The sequence below is a fragment of the Hyla sarda genome, chromosome 3 (genome assembly GCF_029499605.1).
Source record: "Hyla sarda isolate aHylSar1 chromosome 3, aHylSar1.hap1, whole genome shotgun sequence".
Lineage (NCBI taxonomy): Eukaryota > Metazoa > Chordata > Amphibia > Anura > Hylidae > Hyla > Hyla sarda.
The window spans coordinates 367,605,639-367,625,167 of NC_079191.1; the positions used below are offsets into that span (position 1 = coordinate 367,605,639).

The window sequence follows — 19,529 nt, forward strand, 5'->3', positions numbered from 1 at the left end:
TGTGTTCAGTTATGTTTTTTCTTCTGGTTCTCGGACAGTTTTTGGGTCTTTCTTTGACCTATTGGTCTCCTCCTATTGCTCTGGAACTTAAACTGACTAGCTCAGAGCCTGAAGGTATATCCTGCTGGGAGGAGCTGACTTTTTTTATTACCATAGTGTCACACCTCCTAGAGACAGCAAGATACACCCACGGTCTGTGTCCCCCCAATGGATCCTTCGAGAAAGAGATTTTACGGTAAGTGTTTAAAAAAATCTCCTTTTTTCTTCCAGCGACCAATCACAACTTGGCTTTCCTATGTTACTGAGCCCTGGTAAAGTGAAAGCTGAGCTGTGATTGTTCGCCATGGGGAAAATAAAGTTTTTCTCACATTTTCATAAATCAGGGCTAGGAATATTTTTTTTTTAAGACAGAGTACAATTATCCTTTTTGTGAAGAAGGGGGATGCTGTGTTTTTTTTATTAGAGGAAAGGCTTTTTTTATGGAAACTTTTTGAATGGGGAGGGTGATTAAAACTTTTATTAGGGAAGGGATTATCCCCTTAAAGACTCGGGGTTTTTCCGTTTTTGCACTTTCGTTTTTTTTTCCTTACCTTTTAAAAATCATAACCCTTTAAATTTTTCACCTAAAACTCCATAGTATGGGTTATTTTTTGCGTCACCAATTCTATTTTGCAGTGACATTAGTCATTTTACCCAAAAATTCACGGCAAAACGGGAAAGAAAATCATTGTGCGACAAAATCGACGAAAAAACGCCATTTTGTAACTTTTGGGGGCTTCTGTTTCTATGCAGTGCATATTTCGGTAAAAATGACACCTTATCATTATTCTGTAGGTCCATACGGTTAAAATGATACCCTGCTTATATAGGTTTGATTTTGCCGTACTTCTGGAAAAAATCATAACTACATGCAGGAAAATTTATACGTTAAAAAATGTCATCTTCTGACCCCTATAACTTTTTTTATTTTTCCACGTACGGGGTGGTATGAGGACTCATTTTTTGCGCCGTGATCTGAAGTTTTTATCGGTAGAATTTTTGTTATGATCAGACTTTTTGATCACTTTTTATTCATTTTTTAATGGTATAAAAAGTGACCAAAATACGCTTTTTTGGACTTTGGAATTTTTTTTACGTGTACGCCATTGACCGTGCGGTTTAATTAACGATATATTTTTATAGTTTGGACATTTACGCATGCGCCGATACCACATATGTTTTTATTTTTATTTACACTGTTTTATTTATTTTTTTATGGGAAAAGGGGGGTGATTCAAACTTTTATTAGGGAAGGAGTTAAATGACCTTTATTAGCACTTTTTTGAATCTTTTTTTTTTTTTTGCAGTGTTATAGGTCCCATAGGGACCTATAACACTGCACACACTGATCTCTTACACAGATCACTGGCATGTATTAACACGCCTGTGATCATTTTTATCGGCGCTTGACAGCTCCTGCCTGGATCTCGGGCACGGAGCAGTCATTCGTCGATCAGACACAGAGGAGGCAGGTAAGGGCCCTCCCAGTGTCCTGTAAGCTGTTCGTGACGCCGCGATTTCACCGCAGCGGTCCCGAACAGCCCGACTGACTAGCCGGGATACTTTCACTTTAGAAGTGGCGGTCAGCTTTTACCGCCGCTTCTAAAGGGTTAATACCGCACATTGCCACGATCGGCGATGTGTGGTATTAGCCGCGGGTCCCGGTCGTTGATGAGCGCCGGGACCGACGCGATGTGATGCTTCATATGGCGGGAGACGGCGCTGGACGTAAATATACGCCCTGCGTCGTTAAGGGGTTATACACTTATTATTATTTAATTTATGTATTATTATTATTATTATTATTATTATTTTTTTTTTTTACAAGTCCCTATAGGGGGACTATTATGCGTAATCTGTAGATTGCATACACTGATCAATGCTATACTATGAAATAGCACTGATCAGTGTTATCGGCGCTTCTTTACTACCGCAATAAAGGAGTGATGATCGGACAGCATGGATCACAGTAAAGGATCTCCGGCCGTCCCCTTAGCTGATGGCGACACCGCGATTTCACTGCAGTGATCCCAATCACCATCCCTCGGCTAACGACAGGCTCCCTCCATATATCTCTAAGGGAGAGCTTTCTCCTGCTCTCCTTTAGGGATATATGGAGGTGGCGTGTCGGCTGCCACATTGTGTGGGGGGTCGTGACTCTCCGTTCCCAGAGAGATGAGGCGCCCGTCCAGCAGTCGGACCCACCCGCAATCTAAGTTTCCCTTATCTTGCGAATTGGGATAAATTTTTATGTATAATACGTTTCCTTTAAATCCTGATTGTTCCACTCCTCTCTGCATTATTTATGGGGCTGTCAGCAGTTTTCAGAGGAGGGGAGATAAGGCATTTTTGTTGCATGTGGTTCTGAGAAGACTCATAGAACTGTCAATAATAGCTGAGGGGAGGGCGAGGAAATCTCTGACTATGGAAGAGGCGGACCATGCTTTTTGACACTGGTAGCAGTGGCTAGGTGAGATTTCACTAGACAGATTGTGGGGGCCCGCAATGAGACATCTGATTTGGATAGGGGATAAGATGTATTAGGGCCGGAGTATCCCCTTTAAGTTCACGTGGGAGATTCACAGTGGATAGCTACTGGATAATTTCCATAAACTATCCTAAGGGAACTCTGCAAGACAAATCAAATTATGTGGATTCTGTTGTAGTATTTGTTCCAAATTTTTCTGTACATTCTGTAAAGAAGGGAGGAGGGGGGGAGGTGACAGTTATTGCATTTAGAGCTGTTTTGTTGTCTATATTTGGCACCGTTTAGGCAGAGTGGGGCTTTTTTAAAAAAAACATTTTTTTTGAGACTTTTTAAATAGACCTTCTTCACAATGTTGACTTGCAGTACATCATTTATCCTTTTCACTATGCAGTGGTCATTTAATTATCAACTCCGACTTTTGTGAAAAGTTGCACATTTTTGCGCAGACACTTCCAAAATAGTCGTAAAAATTCACCAACCCAAACCTGGCTTAGCTTTTTGATGTGTGTAGAAAGGTTGCAAAATTTTGCGCAGCAATATAAAAAAAAGTCGAAATATGTTGTTCAACGGATAAACCAGAAAAATTCCAGAAAATGTGTACCTGCACAAAATGTATCAAATGCCCTGTGTCCATTTAACCCTTTAACGACCTGCACGAACGGCCGTCCAGCAGGTCTATGAAGAGTATGTTCCTGGCTGCCATTAGTAGCCAGGACCCGCGGCACATGCCGGACACCGGTGATCAGGCAGATGCCTGGCATTAACCTTTTAGACGCCGCAATAAACTTTGAAAAATGGCAAAATTACAGTCCCGGCAGCTCAGGGAAGCTGATCGGGATCATCGCTGGGAAATCTTTCCCGATCAGCTGAGAGGACAGTGGAAGGTCCCTTACCTGCCTCCATGCTGTCCCATAGGTTCTTCAAGGCTCCAGTCAGCCTTAGCAGGCTGAAGCAATGGAGTACCGATAACACTGATCAGTGCTATGCTATGGCATAGCATTAAACAGTGTATGCAATCTAATGATTGCATGTATTAGTCGCCTATGGGACCGTTACAATAGTGTTAAAAAAAAGTTATTTAACCCCTTCCCTAAAAAAAAAAAAAAAAAGTTTGTATCACCCACTTTTCTCATTAAAAATAGATATAGATATGTGAAAAAAGGAAACATATGCAGTATCGCCGCATGCGTAAATGCCCGAACTATACAAATAGTGTTGATTAAACCACACGGTCAATGACGTATACATAAAAATACCAAAGTCCAGAATTGCGTATTTTTGGTCAATTTGTATACCCTTAAAAAATGTATTAGAAACGATCAAAGTCCCATCAAAACAAATATGGTACCGATAAAAACTATAGATCACTGCGCCAAAAATGAGCCCAGTATATGGAAAAAGAAAAAAGTTATAGGGTCAGAACAGGACATTTTTTTACATTTTCCTACAAAAAGTTATAATTTTTAAAAGAAGTAAAACAAAATAAAACCTAACATCTGGGTATCATTGTAACTGTTGGGACTTACAGAATAGACTAGAGACAAATACAGTTTTTTTTTTTTTTTTTTTTTTTATCTAATTGTGATGTTTTTTTGTACATTATTATGGGGGCAGCTATCTTGCCTATCTTTAACAGCATTTTAAAAATGTGCTTTACAGCAGATCCAATGAACGTAGACCGCAATAAAAAAGGGCCTTTCCCATTTACATGAATTGAAAACTTAATGACATTCTCTGACTTTTTTTAGAGGTCATTTTACAAGGAAGGGAAGCTGATCTGTGAGCAACAGCTATTGTGTATACCGCTGTCGTCTTTATACTGGTGTCACCCTTTACTGTACTCCTGTCTTTGATTAGAAGAAAGACATTACTGAGAATTATCTGTACGGAACATTTTCTAATGACAGTGTCAATGCAATCCACTGCAGGTTTTTACATTGTAAGGATTCACACAGGCAGGTTACTTATGAGTTTTCTGTGGCTGATTTTCTGTGCTAGAAAATCCACAGCGGACGCCATTGGGGTCAATGTAAACTGCTGTGAAAATCCGCTGCAGAACTCCTGCCGTGGCTCAAAACGGTCACAGGAAACTCGCGGGTAACCGGTCTGTCACCGAACACTGCAGCATATCTGGCCCTTTTATATTGACCTTTATTTTGCTCTACATATTTTGGATTTCAATAAGCATAGTTTTGGTGTTCTTAATTTGTAGAGTAAATTTCAACAATGTGCATAGGACCAAGTGTGAGAACTGCATATTATTGTTGGGGCACTACTGCATACAATGCTGCTGAGCCCTTTAAAAGGAATCTGTTACCAGCGTCACATGACCTAACCTGCTGGTACAGCACAATAGTATGTACCACTGATTTCAACATGGTTTACATTTTTTTCCTTCTTGGTTCCATTCCCAATGCCAATAAATCCAAATATATAAATAAAGTGCTTTGGTGCACTGGGGGCACCCCCCAGGCCCTTGGTGCGCTCTTCTGCTCGCGCAGCTCGTCTGTGTAATTCCTCCTTTGTAAATATTCATGGCCATTAGCCCCATTCCATACAGGGAACATATAGCTCTTGATCTGCTCTGCCCAATCCTGTCATATCATCATCACAGTTACTTCAGCCCCATCCCCTTCTATCTGCTCCATAATAAAGGTGTGTTTGATCGGTAATGATGTCAGCAGTTTACAATCATGTGACTAGTACATGTGGAGGCGGAGCTCAGCGGTGTTGGTGGTGGTAGTGATCATAATCATCAAGTGATAGGAGTGGGTGTAACAGATCTAAAGTGAAAAAAAAAAGAAAAAATACTGGAGGTCATGTTTCCTGTATAGGGCTGTCGGGCAGGGCCGGTTTTAGGTTTAGCGTGGCCCTGGGCAAAATTACAAGTGGGGCCCCAAAAGTCGTAATTGTGCACTAACCAGATTTGCACATTTTTGGTCACTTCAAATACCATAAAAAATATCTAAAAAAGCAATTGAAAAGTCCCATCAAAAAATAAATAAAATAAATATATATATAAATTGGGTATTGTTGTAACCGTATGGACCTACAAAATAGAGATAGTGTGTTGTTTTGACCAAAAGGTGCACTGTGTAGAGATGCCCCCAACTTTTTTACAAAATGGCGTTGTAATATTGAGGTTCTGAACCATTGCGTGGTATGACATGACATGCTTGCTACCCATCATCCCTACAAGCAGCCACTGCTCTTTGTCGCAGAGGGCACCACCACCATCGACCCTGATCCTAAGGTGGTGATCAGGGTGTGATGGACTTCCATGCCCCTCCAGACAAATTTATGTCCACTCCTCCCCACAGGTCTCTGGACATTTCCAAACCAGCTCTTCAATATACATTTCTTGCCTCCACCTCACCGCTCTGTAATACTGACTACTGTGTGTGCTGCTGCGGCCTCTGATCCTCCCATCTGCCTGACCTGATTAATTTAACGGTTCTTGTGACAGGGAGCAACGGGCAACAACGGGTCCCGGCGGCTCCCATTTACTATGTTCTTTTTTTGACTGGAATAACGGGAGAAAAAGACGGAACAGGCAGTAATTTTCCTCCCACGAGTTCCCCGGGCTCTTCCTGCAGCCGTCAAACTACCGTGTGCTAATGGCAGTGTGAAAGAAGCCTAACCACACTCCCATCATCCTTCCACTGTCCCCAAACACACAGACATATATGCATTTATATCCAAGAGAATTCCTTTTATAGCTGCTGCAAAACTGTAACTGCAAAATTACAACTCCCAGCATGCCCGGACAGGATATGGATGTCCATGCTGGGAGTTGTAGTCTTGAAACAGCAGGCAACACACTGTTTGGAAAACACATGAAGAAAAAATATATATACATTTTGTTTCTGTGTTTTCCAAACAGTGTGTCAGCTTTTTGAGAACTACAACTCCCAGCATGGACATCCATATCCTGTCCGGGTATGCTTGTAATTTTGTAAACACTGATAGAGTAATCTAGCACAGGTGGGGGGTGCAGGCAGTCACGGGAACTCTGGTCCTGGGTCCAACGGAGTAGCTACAAGAAGGTTGACTGCATCACACCAGCGTATTCAAGTGAAGGATGTCTCTTTATTCCATAAATACAGTGACTACGTTTCTGTGGTCTCACACCACCATTGTCAAGGCAAAGTGCAAGTGATCCAATGGGGTTTAAATACACATTGTCATGTGACTAATGAATTTACATACATCATATGGTACTCAAACATAAAGTATAAACAATAAAATTGTGCATATTAACCCATTAAGGACCAAGCGGTTTTCAGTTTTTGCACTTTAGTTTTTTTCCTCCTTACATTTTAAAAATCATAACCCTTTCAATTTTGCACCTAAAAATCCATATGATGGCTTTTTTTTTTTGCGCCAACAATTCTACTTTGTAATGACGTCAGTCATTTTATCCAAAAATCTACAGCGAAACGGGAAAAAAAATCACTATGCGACAAAATTGAAGGAAAAAAATGCCATTTTGTAACTTTTGGGGGCTTCAAAAAAATGATACCCTACTTATATCGGTTTGATTTTGTTGTACTTCTGGAAAAAATCATAACTACATGTAGGAAAATTAACATGTTTAAAATGGTCATCTTTCTGACCCCCATAATTATTATTTTTTTTTTCACGAACGGGCGGTTTGAGGGTTAATTTTTTTTTCGCAGTGATCTGAAGTTTTCATCGATACCATTTTTTAATGGTATAAAAAGTGACCAAAAATACGCTATTTTGGACTTTGGAATGTTTTTGTGCATACGCCATTGAGCGTGGAGTTTAATTAACCTCTTAAGGGCACCCAGTGCCCGGTCCCTGTACTCCCTGCTCCCGGTCCTGGTATAAAATACTGGTTCCGGTCGGCAGGTAGTGACCATCTGGGCTAATAGCGTGCCGCACTGATTGTTGTGCCGTGCGCTATTAACCCTTTCTACGCGGCGTTCAAAGTTGATCGCCGCGTCTAAAATGAAAGTAAACGCTTCCCGGCAGCTCAGTCGGGCTGATTGGGGCCATTGTGGTGAAATCGCCATGTCCTGATCAGCTAGAATGCGAGCGAAGGTCCCCTCGCCTGCCTTGGTCACGTCCAAACGGCGATTGATTGCTCCAAGCCTGAAATCCAGGCTTGAGCAATCGACCGCCGATTATACTGATCTTTGCCATGCTAAAAAAGAAATAAGCAATAATATGGAATTTTATGTGCAAAATTGAAAGCGTTAGGATTTTTAGAAAGTCATGAGGAAAAAATGAAAATGCAAAAAAAAAAAACGAAAAACCCTGCGTCCTTAAGGGGTTAACAATATATTTTTGTGGTTCGGACATTTATGCACGCGGAGATACCACGTGTTTGTTTTTATTTTTATTTACACACTTTTTTTTAAATGGGGGGGTTTCTGATTTTTATTAAGGAAGGGGTTAAATCACTTATTTAACTTTTTAAAAAACTTTTATGCAGTGTTATAGCCCCCTCTATAATACAGCATACACTGATTGCAGGCACTGTTCAATGCATTGCCATAGGAATGCATTGATCAGTGTTTTCTGTGCTTGAGTGCTAAAGCCTTGATTTGAGGCTTGGAGCAATCAAACGTCGATTGGATGGTAAGACACTTTCAGCTGTTCGGGACGCCGCGATTTCATGGTATAAAAAGTGACCAAAAATACACTATTTTGGACTTTGGAAGTTTTTTGCGCGTACGCCATTGAACGTGCTGCTTAATTTATGATATATTTTGATGATTCGGACATTTCCACATGCAGCGATACCACATGTTAATTTTAATTTACCGTTTTTTTTTGTTTTGTGGGAAAAGAGTGGAAATTCAACTTTTATGTTGTCCTACAGCTGTTCGGGATGCAGCGGTTTCACTGAGGCGATCCCGAACAGACCGCTGAGCTAGCCAGGGGTAGTTTAGTTTCAGAGGAAAAGCAATTGGAGTAAAAACAGTCCTTCTAGGCTTGGGTAAATGTTAGCGGAAATAGAGAGGGCGGGGAATTAAAAAAAAATTTAAATAAAATTAAAGAGGAGATAATAGAAAGATAAGTACTAGTGAGATAGTCCAGTATTTAGTTATGTTTTATTAAATAATTAAATGTATGAGGTCTTTAAAGGAGAACTCCGGTATGGGTGGGAAAAAACAACTTATCCCCTATCCTAAGCATAGGGGATAAGTGTTAGATCGCGGTGGGGGGGGGGTCTGACAACTGGGGCCCCCCGCGATTCTCCTGTACGGGGACCTGGCTCACTCCTGCTCAATGCAGGAGCCGAGCGTTTTCGACCACAGCTGAAGCTGCGGCCAACACGCCCCCTCCATTCACTTCTATGGCAGGGCTGGAGTGCTGCCTTCGGCAATCTCCGGCCCTGCCATAGAAGTGAATGGAGGGGCGTGTCGGCCGCAGCTTCGGCTGTGGTTGAAAACGCTCGGCTCCTGCATTGAGCAGGAGCGAGCCGGGTCCCCGTACAGGAGATCGCAGGGGGCCCCAGTTGTCGGATCCCCCGCGATCTAACACTTATCCCCTATGCTTAGGATAGGGGATAAGTTGTTTTTTCCCACCCATACCGGAGTTCTCCTTAAAGCTGTGCCCTTGCTCTATTTAAATGCATAAAGTACATAAAATACCGATTAGTGATAAATAAAATACATGGATAAAAAACTACTGGATACTGAATACAACAGTTCTAACTTCTGATACACCTGATACAATATAAATATTCTAGGTTTGGTTACTGCAGCTGATAAAGTTTGTACATTAAGTTGCTGGTACGGACGGAACCGCACCAAATTCGCTGATCACTGCAACTTTTCAAATGTCTTTGTAATGATGTTTGGTAGCGCTACTGTCGTTGTAAATGCAGGTAATACTTAGCTGCTGGTACAAACTGCGCTGCACCAGAGAACGTAGGGATATGCAGCTAGTATGGGTAATTGACAGTGCTGGATGTCCTCTGTTTGGTGCCCACTCAGTCTTGTTGGCGCATAATTAATGGTACAGGGGATTGTAATATATCCTGGGTGCAATGGTACGCTGGGGTCCTCTGTTTAGAATGTCCCCCTTACCTTGACAGCACAGGGACAGTAGAAGGTAATGAAAGTTTGGCACTTTGTGCCTCTCACCTACTATGCCGATCACAGGTAGCTGGCCAGCGGAGCAATGTCTGTATAAAATGTATTACAAACTTGCTGCGGGTATTTCGATGGATCTTCGGTATCAGTGGGTAATCATAGGTGGGTTCAGGCTACAGGCTAGACACGTTTCGGGGCGCCACGTCCCCTTTTTCAATAGTAGTAAGTCTAGTTAGTTGGTTAGTTACTACTATCTTTCCATTATCTCCTCTTAAATTCCCCCCCCTCTCTCTCTCTATTTCCACTAACATATACCCTAGCCTAGAAGGACTGTTTTTACTCCAATTGCTTTTCCTCTATATTTTTGGAACATCGGGTTATGTGCACCACAGTATCCTCGGCTAGGCTGTTATGTTTTATGTAGAGCTCCCACTCTTTTTAATTTGTAGTTTAGTTTCACTTTAGACGCAGCGTTCAAAATTGAAAAGGGTTAATTTCGCGCGGCACTGATGGCGGTGCCGCACGCTATTAACCACGGGTCCTGGCCATTGTTAGACCCGCCGGGCCCGCTCCCGTTCTATAACGCGGGGCCTCGGGGTGGCCCCGCGTTATAGAACGGGAGCGGACTCAGGGCGAACTTAGTCCTTAAGGGGTTAAATTTACATCACCTGCACTATTTCCCTTTACCAGCAGGATAGTGCTGGTGACAGACTCCCTTTAACCTGACACAACTTTTTATGCTTTGAAGAGTATGTAGAGGTTTGTTCTATTTACTGATATATTTTTGGGAATGGCATATAGAGCAGTTTATAATAGGAGAGTTCTTTTGTTGCCTCCAGCCGAAATCGGATTACTCTTTACAAGAGCCTGTATTGTTTATTTGGTTTGGTGACCATAAACTTCCATGAATCTGCCTGTGTCTGTTGACGTTATAATCACAATAATAAATGAACTCATTGTAAAATCCAAATATTTCTGTGTATTCTGATTTATTTTTTCTTTTTTTTTTTTTTTTTTAGGATATCTCTGCTCAAGAAAGCAATCTCTTAGGGGCCTTCTGTGACATGAATGTAAGTGTAAATTGGTTGGTCTTCCATGTCAGTGGACAGGGCTCCCCCAATGAAACCTAAGGGCCCTGGTATTTGTAAATATCAGCTTTTCTTATGCTAAAGCTAGATGGCATAGCTACACACACATGATGATGACTGCAGCACTGATGCTCAATTTACCTTTTTGCACCTTTTTTGTAACAAAAAAGTTTTCTTCAATAAGCGTGTTAAAAATGGGTCTTTTCTACCCCTGCTTCATGTGCTTTGTGTCTCTTTACCTTAGATGTATGTTTTAAGCTAGCCATATCCATTAGTCAATTTTGTCCAAAAAATAGCACTACACCTGTCCTCCAGGTTGTACAGTCATGGCCGTAAATGTTGGCACCCCAGAAATTTTTCTAGAAAATGAAGTATTTCTCACAGATACATATTTTTTTTTCCCTTTGTGTGTATTGGAACTAAACCAAAAAAGTAAGGGGAAAAAAAGCAAATTGGACATAATGTCACACCAAACTCGAAAAAAGGGTCTGGACAAAATTATTGGCACCCTTAACTTAATATTTGGTTGCACACCCTTTGGAAAAAATAACTGAAATCAGTCGCTTCCTATAACCATCAATAAGCTTCTTTCACCTCTCAGCCGGATTGTTGGACCACTCTTCCTTTGCAAACTGCTCCAGGTCTCTCTTATTGGAAGGCGCCTTTTCCCAACAGCAATTTTAAGATCTCTCCACAGGTGTTCAATGGGATTTAGATCTGGATTCATTGCTGGTCACATCAGAACTCTACAGTGCTATGTTGCCATCCATTTCTGGGTGCTTTTTGACGTATGTTTGGGGTCATTGTCCTGCTGGAAGACCCAAGATCTCAGACGCAAACCCAGCTTTCTGATACTGGGCTGTACAGTGCGACCCAAAATCCGTTGGTGATCCTCAGATTTCATGATGCCTTGCACACATTCAAGGCACCCAATGCCAGAGGCAGCAGAACAACCCCAAAACATCATTGACCTTCCACCATATTTCACTGTAGGTACTGTTATTTACTTTGTAGGCCTCATTCTGTTTTCGGTTAACATTAAAATGATGTGCTTTACCAAAAAGCTCTATCTTGGTCACAAGATGTTTTCCCAAAACGATTTTGGCTTACTCAAGTTCATTTTGGTAAAATGTAGTCTTTCTTTTTTATGTCTGTGTCAGCAGTGGTGTCCTCCTGGGTCTCCTGCCATAGAGTTTCATTTCATTTAAATGTCGACAGATAGTTAGCACTGACAGTGATGCTCCCTGAGCGTGCAGGACAGCTTGAACTTGAATATCTTTGGAACTTGTTTGGGGCTGCTTATCCACCATCCGGACTATCCTGCGTTGACGCCCTTCATCAGTTTTTCTCTTCCGTTCATGCCCAGAGAGATTAGTTACACTGCCGTGGGTTGCAAACATCTTGATAATGTTGCGCACTGTGGACAAAGGCAAATCTAGATCTCTGGAGATGGACTTGTAACCTACTGATCTGAGGAATGGGGTGCCTCCCCTGAAACACGTCATCCTTGTACTTGTTTTTTATTTCATAAACCACTCCATTGTTTGATTACACCTCTGGTTTGGTTTCAACTTCTTATTGGAACAAGCAGTGCCCTCTTAAGGGTTATTTTCTTCCTCCTACACTGACTTGTAACCTTGAGATTGTTGATATTTTTCCACAATTTTGGTTCTCAGGTCCTCAGACAGTTCTCTTCTCCTCTTTCTGTTGTCCATGCTTATTGTGGCACACACAGACAAGCAATGCAAAGACTAAGTGAACTTCTCTCCTTTATCTGCTTTCAGATGTGATTTTTATATTGCCCACCTGTTACTTGCCTCAAGTGAGTTTAAAGGAGCATCACATGCTTGAAACAATCTTATTTTTCCACAATTTTGAAAGGGTGCCAATAATTTTGTCCAGCCCATTTTTGGAGTTTGGCGTGACATTATGTCCAATTTGCTTTTTTTTCCTCCTTTTTTGGTTTAGTTCCAATACACACAAAGGGAATAAATGTGTATAGCAAAACATGTGTTACTGCAATCCTTTTCTGTGAGAAATGCTTCATTTCCTAGAAAAGTTTCAGGGGTGCCAACATTTACGTCCGTGACTGTATGTGGTTTGTGGTATTCTGATTGGTTGGATTTTCCAGCCATTCCCATGTGCCACAGATCCAGACTCTCTGTAGCATTGTAAGTTTAACCCCTTCTTGCAGAATTACTTTTATAGACATAAGGCATCATGATGTTTATATAAGTGAGTTAACCCAGCGATGGTTAACTGGCAGCAGTCCCACTGTTACCAGCAGGGGACAACTTCTGTGCAACACCCCCACCACCACCACCACCTGGACCATCTGTGGATGATCCTAGTAAGCGATCACTGTGATTGGTCACTGTGGACCAGTCAGTGTCTCGGCTGACTGGGGGGGGGGGGGGATTAAGGTTCATTTCCACAGCTCTGCCTGCCCCTAGAAGTCCGAGCAGGGGAAGATGAGAGCTGCGGTGGGGACATACTGCAGATCCGGCGGTGTCAGCGGTGATCGACGGCAGGCGGTTGAAGGAGGCAGCGACGGCAGGTAAGTGGAGGACGCAGAGGCAGCAGTGAAGATCGCTGTAAAGTGATTTTCACTGCTGCTTCTAAGAGTTTGAAAACTTCAACTCCCAGCATGTCCAGACAGCATTTGGCTGTCCGGGCATGCTGGGAGTTGTAGTTTTGCAACAACTGGAGGGCCATAGTTTGGAGACCACTGCACAGTGGTCTCCAATCTGTGATCTTCCAGATGTTGCAAAATTACAACTCTCAGCATGCCCAGACAGTCAAGGAATTCTGGGAGTTGTAGTTCTGTAACATCTGGCCCTTCATGTGTTGCCGAAATACAACTTCCAGCAGTTGGAGTTGAAGTTTTGCAACATCTGGAGGGCTACAGTTTGGACACCACTACACAGTGGTCTCCAAACTGTTCTTCTCCAGTTGTTGCAAAACTTCAACTCCCAGCATGCCCTTCGGCTGTCTGGGCATGCTGGGAGTTGTAGTTTTGCAACAACTGGAGGCACACTGGTTGGGAAACATTGTCTGTGTCCTAACTCAGCAAAACTATGACTCCCAGCATGCACTGACAGGCCGTACATGCTGGGAGTTGTAGTTTTGCAACAGCTGGAGGCACACAGGTTGGGAAACACGGAGTTAAGTAACAAACTCTGTTTTGCAACCAGTGTGCCTCCAGCTGTTGCATAACTACAACTCCCAGCATGTACGGCCTGTCAGTGCATGCTGGGAGTCATAGTTTTGACAGCCAAAGGGCATGCTGGAAGTTGTAGTAGTATGCCTACAGCTGTTGCATAACTACAAGCCCCAGCATGCCCTTCTCCTGTCACGTTGAGAGTTGTAGTTTTGCAACACCTGGAGGTTTACAGGGTATGTTCACACGGGCGGGGGTTTACAGTGAGTCTCTCGCTGCAAGATTGAGATGCAGCAAATTTTCCACATCATCTCAAACTCTCAGCAGTAAACTCGCTGTGAACCCCCGCCCGTGTGAATGTACCCTAAAAACACTTTACTACACTAACACAATATAAAGGGTAAAACGCTACATATACACATACCCCTACACTGTCTCTCTTCCGCGCCCCCCCAATAGAAAATAAAAACATCTGGTACAGCACTGTTTCCAAAACGGAGCCTCCATCTGTTGCAAAACAACTCCCAGTATTGCCGGACAGCCATTAACTGTCCAGGCATGCTGGGAGTTTTGCAACAGCTGGAGGCACCCTGTTTGGGAATCACTAGCGTAGAATACCCCTATGTAAATATCTAATTTAGACCTCAAATGTGCATGGCGCTAACTCACTTTGGAGCCCTGTCATATTTCAAGGCAACAGTTTAGGGCCACATATGGGGTATTTCTGCACTCGGGAGAAATTACCTAACAAATTTTGGAGGGCTTTTACCCCTTATTAAAAGGTAAAGTTGGGCTCTATGCCAGCATGTTAGTGTGTAAAAAAAAATAAATAAAATAAAAATATATCTATCTATCTATCTATCTATCTATCTATCTATAATACAGACAAAGAATAAGTCAGCCAGCACTTTAGTTGATACCAAACTATTATATGGACCTGGCCTACAGGTGCATGCTTTTGTTGCTGTATGTATATGTGTGTGTGTATATATATGTATATATATATGTAATATATGTAATATATGTAATATATGTAATATATATAATATATATAATATATATAATATATATAATATATATAATATTTTTTTTACACTAACTTTCTGGTGTTGCCCCATACTTTTTATTTTCACAAGAGGAAAAAGACCCCCAAAATTTGTAACGTAATTTCTCCTTAGTACGTTAATACCCCATATGGGGACGTAAAATGCTCTGTGGGTGCACAGCAGGGCTCAGGAGTTAGAGCGCCATTTATATTTGAGGGGATTTGCACAGGGGTGGCTGATCGTTACAGCGGTTCTGTCATAAATATAAAAAAGACACCCACAGAGACCGCCGCCGCCACCTGCTACTCTTCCCCTGCCTGTCCTGGGGTCCTCCTGAGTCCAACCACCATTGCTGCTGCCCCGCTCCCCGTGTCTATACTCTGTCCAGAGACCACTGCCGCCCGCTTCTCTCCCCCTGCCGGTCCTGAGTCCAACCACCGCCGCTGCCCTATTGCCTCCCCATCCCCAGTTTAATTATTACCTGTTCCCGGGGTTCGTGCTACTTCTGGCTCCGGCATCATCCTGAGCTGTCACTGTGCGCACTGACAGTGACATCGCGTTGAGGACGTCACTCATTATTGCACAGCAACAGCCAGAAATAGCGCGGACCCCGGGAACAGGTAATTATAAAACTGGGTATGGGGAGGCAATGGGGCAGCGTTGGGGCATTATCTGCATATCGGCAAGGTAATTGCCGATACCGATAATGTTCAAAATCGTGAATATCGGCCAAACCGATAATCTGTCGATCACCAATAGTGACCCTTAACTACCCGCAGGTGTTTGAAGAATTTTTGTTGAGAACGGTGGCCCCCCCCCCCTCACGTGACCCCATTTTGGAACTACACCCCTCACGTAATATAATAAGGGGTACAGTGAGCATTTACACCCCACAGGTGTCTGCTTTGTAAACACACATGGCCCCCGACTTCAACTGGGTCTACAAAAAACATGTTAGTGTAAAAAATGGAAATTTTCATCTTCACTTTGCTGCTATTCCTGTAGGGTTAACAAACATTCTGAATATCATTTTGTATATTTTGAGGGGTGCAGTTTGTATAATGGGGTCATTTATGGGGTATTGCTAATATGAAAAATTGGAAAATTGCTGCCGAACTTTGAAGTCCTGTAATGTATTCAAAAAGTTAAAGCATGTCAACTTTATGATGCAAACATAAAGTAGACATATTGTATATGTGAATCAATATAGAGTTTATTTGGTATATCCACTTTCCTCACAAACAGAGAGCTTCATAGTTAGAAAAATGACATTTTCAAATTTTGTCATGAAATTTGGGAATTTTTCACCAAGAAAGGATGCAAGTATCGGCGAAAGTTTACCACTATGATAAAGTAGAATATGTCACGAAAATACAATCTCCGAATCAAATTCATAAGTAATTGTCCCAGAGTTATTAATGCTTAAAGTGACAGTGGTCAGATGTGCAAAAAAATGCTTTGGTCCTAAAGGCCAAAATGACCTCGGTCCTTAAGGGGTTAAAGTGGTTTCCTATTTCGATGGTCGAGAAAAAAATATATTGTATATTTGAAAATAATGTCTGAAGGCTGTCTGTAGGGACTATTTGATGTCACTGGAGTGTATGGAAAACATCACAGCAGCTACTCTCCATTCACTAGCTTAGCCTGGAGAGCACTAATCTGGTGAAAATGCCATATACAAGTTATATAATGGCCAGGAATAGTGCCACTACTATAAGACACTCAGTGATTTTACTGTGCTTGAAAAATGTAAAAAGGTAATTGCCGATACCAATAACGCCCAAAATCGTGAATATCGGGCGATAATATCGGCCAAACCGATAATCTGTCGATCCCTACTGCTTTCTATGCCACCAATATTGTGCTTACCAGGGTATGATTTCTCTTATTGTTTAATAACGTTGTTTCATGCTTCTCTTTTAGGATGTAGAAGTCCCTCTTCACCTTCTCCGTTACGTCTGTCTGTTCTGTGGGAAGAATGGACTTTCTCTTATGAAGGATTGCTTTGAATATGGATCCCCGGATACTCTTCCCTTTTTGATTGCTCATGCATTCATCACAGTCGTATCCAATGTAAGTTAGAAATGTGCGCAAGATGGTTTGAGATATCACAGTAAAGACGTTAAATACAGCAAACAGTGTTACCATGTATGCAAACATTTGGAGCAAGTTTAAGAAAATAAAAAAGCTTGTTGCTCTAGAATTTTTGGACTACAGTTTTTTTGAGCGCTGCATTGGGGACACAGGGCCATGGGTATATGCTGCTTGCCGCTAGAAGGCTGACACTAGGCAAAAAAACGAAAGAAAAGAAAGTCTGCTCCTCCCAGCAGGATATACCTGTCTCCTGGCTCTGAGCAACTCCGTTTTTAGTTCTGTGTCAGCAGGAGGCAGTCACAGGTCTGGAGCTTTCCAAACCTGGTCTAATTTCTTTAGTTTTTTGCCTAGTTTCAGCTAAAGTTTAGTTTTTCTTTCCTTTATTGTTTTCTCTAGCATGGGGCGATTGGAGCATGTTGCTGCATGATCCCCACCTGCAAGCTAGGGTCAGGGTGCATTGCTGCATGGGCCATTAACCCCTCCTTGCCAGCAACCAGCGCCTGGTGGTGTTCCTAGGGTCTAGGTCAGGGGTCTGCAACCTTTAAGACAAAAAGAGCTGTTTCCGACGAAAAAAAACTGGGAGCCGCAAAACCATTGCGACATTTAAAACAAATATAACACTGCATATATTTTCTTACCTTAATGCTATATATACAGGATCGTGCAGTCAGCTGTCAATCTGAAGAAGAAAAAGGACTTTCATTTAACAATGTAAAATATATTTTTGGGGTCGGCTTTTTTTTTTGGGCCCAGGCCTGGGGTGGGCTTTTTTTGGGCCCAGGCCTGGGGTGTGCTGGGGAGAGGGGGGTTAATGCACTGGGGACAGGGGGGTTAATGCTGCCGCGGGGTGAGGGGTTAACGCTACCGCTGCCATGGGGTGAGGGGTAACTTAACCCCTCACCCCATTGCAGCGGCAGCGTTAACCTCTCACCCCGCAGCAGCGATAATGCGGCCGCTGCCATGAGGTGAGGGATTAAGTTACCCCTCACCCCATGGCAGCGGCAGCATTAACCTCTCACCCCGCAATAACGCTGCCATGGGGTGAGGGGTTAAGTTACCCCTCACCCCATGGCAGCGGTAGTGTTAACCCCTCACCCCGCGGCAGCATTAACGCTGCCGCTGGGTGAGGGGTTAACGCCCCGCTGTCAAGTGAGTAATGTACTTGACATACTCACCAGCTCCTCGCGTGGCGTCTTCCTCTCCTGGCGGCGCTCCTCGACTGAGGCGCAGGCCGGCGACGTCACTGTCATGTGATGTTACATTGTCACATGACAGTGAGGATCCGCACGACCCCGGAAGAAGAGACTCCGCTCTGAAGGCACCAGGGCAGGTAAGTAAACCGACGGCTGCTCACGGGCTCAGATCATTCCGGGACACTGCTGGTTTTTCCTCCCCAGGGACTGCTTTAGGAAATCCCATGGTCCGGTGTCCCCCAATGTAGCGCTCGAGAAAAGTAGATTTTTTTTAGACTTAATGTAAAATCTCTTTGACTGGCATCGGGAGAGATGTGGGGACTAATGACTGTGACACAGGAACAGATGAGGGATCACTCATAACTGATCATATGACGTCATGTTGTGTGGTGTACGGCATTCTTGGCAAAAGCTTGTGAAACTTTAATAGGGTATAATGCAGTATCACATATTGTAGATTTAGACTTTGATTTATGGCTTAAACAGTTAATCCACTAACTTTTATCAATATTTCTCTTTGGACTTTCTTATAGATAAGAATATGGCTTCACATCCCAGCTGTTATGCAACATATTATACCATTCAGGACCTATGTTATAAGGTGTGTAAACATTGATTATAAACACGTGGTTTATAAAATAGTTTAAAAGATAATTTACCTTTTTAAAGGGGTTATAAAGGAAAAAGAGGAGGGGGTTGGCGGAATTAACAGCATTGAGATCATTGCATGTGGTGACCAATGGCTACATGATAGTATTGTTGACATCATATGAAACCAGCCCTTTAACCCCTTCCCGACCTGTGACGTACATGTATGTCATGCAGATACTGGCTGCTACTCGCGGCATCCCACTGGGCCCAGTAAGATGGTGGCTATCACTGATAGCCAGCCATCTAGCCTCGGGACCTAGGGGTGTTTCTTCTTCCCCCTCACAGCGATCGCTCCTATCAGCTAGTGAAATCTGACTAGCTGATGGCAGCGTTTCGCATAGGAAATCCTGAGCAGCGCAGTGTGTGTGTCCCAATCACGGGGATCGGGACACACACACTGCTCTACTAGGAGGCCCCAGTGTCCCTTATCTGTCTCCCTTCCTCTGGTGTCCCTTGCCCGTCCCCAGCTGCCGACGCGGTGTCCCGCCAGCATGCTTTACTTTCACTTTCATAAAATTTTTTTTTTTTTTTTTTTTGCAAAGGAGCTGTTTAGTTGTACAACAGCCCCCCCATGTGTCCTAAACCCGGTACTGCATGTTTTGTGCACTAGACACTGGGATAAATTATATTATAACTACATGCACCAAAATGTGTATGTTTAAAATTGTCATCTTCTGATGCCTATAACTTTTTTCAAATA

The 19,529-nt window shown here is 42.8% G+C and overlaps 1 protein-coding gene across 3 annotated transcripts in view; it reads left to right on the forward strand.

Annotated features, from left to right (window-relative positions):
- Window positions 1-19,529, forward strand: part of USP34 (ubiquitin specific peptidase 34) — a 231,391-nt gene that overhangs the window by 34,584 nt on the left and 177,278 nt on the right. For all 3 annotated transcript variants that reach the window (XM_056567745.1, XM_056567746.1, XM_056567747.1), the window contains exons 4-6: window positions 10,617-10,667; window positions 16,815-16,964; window positions 18,712-18,779. In XM_056567745.1, coding sequence (XP_056423720.1) covers window positions 10,617-10,667; window positions 16,815-16,964; window positions 18,712-18,779 — 269 coding nt within the window. The remainder of the gene's footprint in view (window positions 1-10,616; window positions 10,668-16,814; window positions 16,965-18,711; window positions 18,780-19,529) is intronic.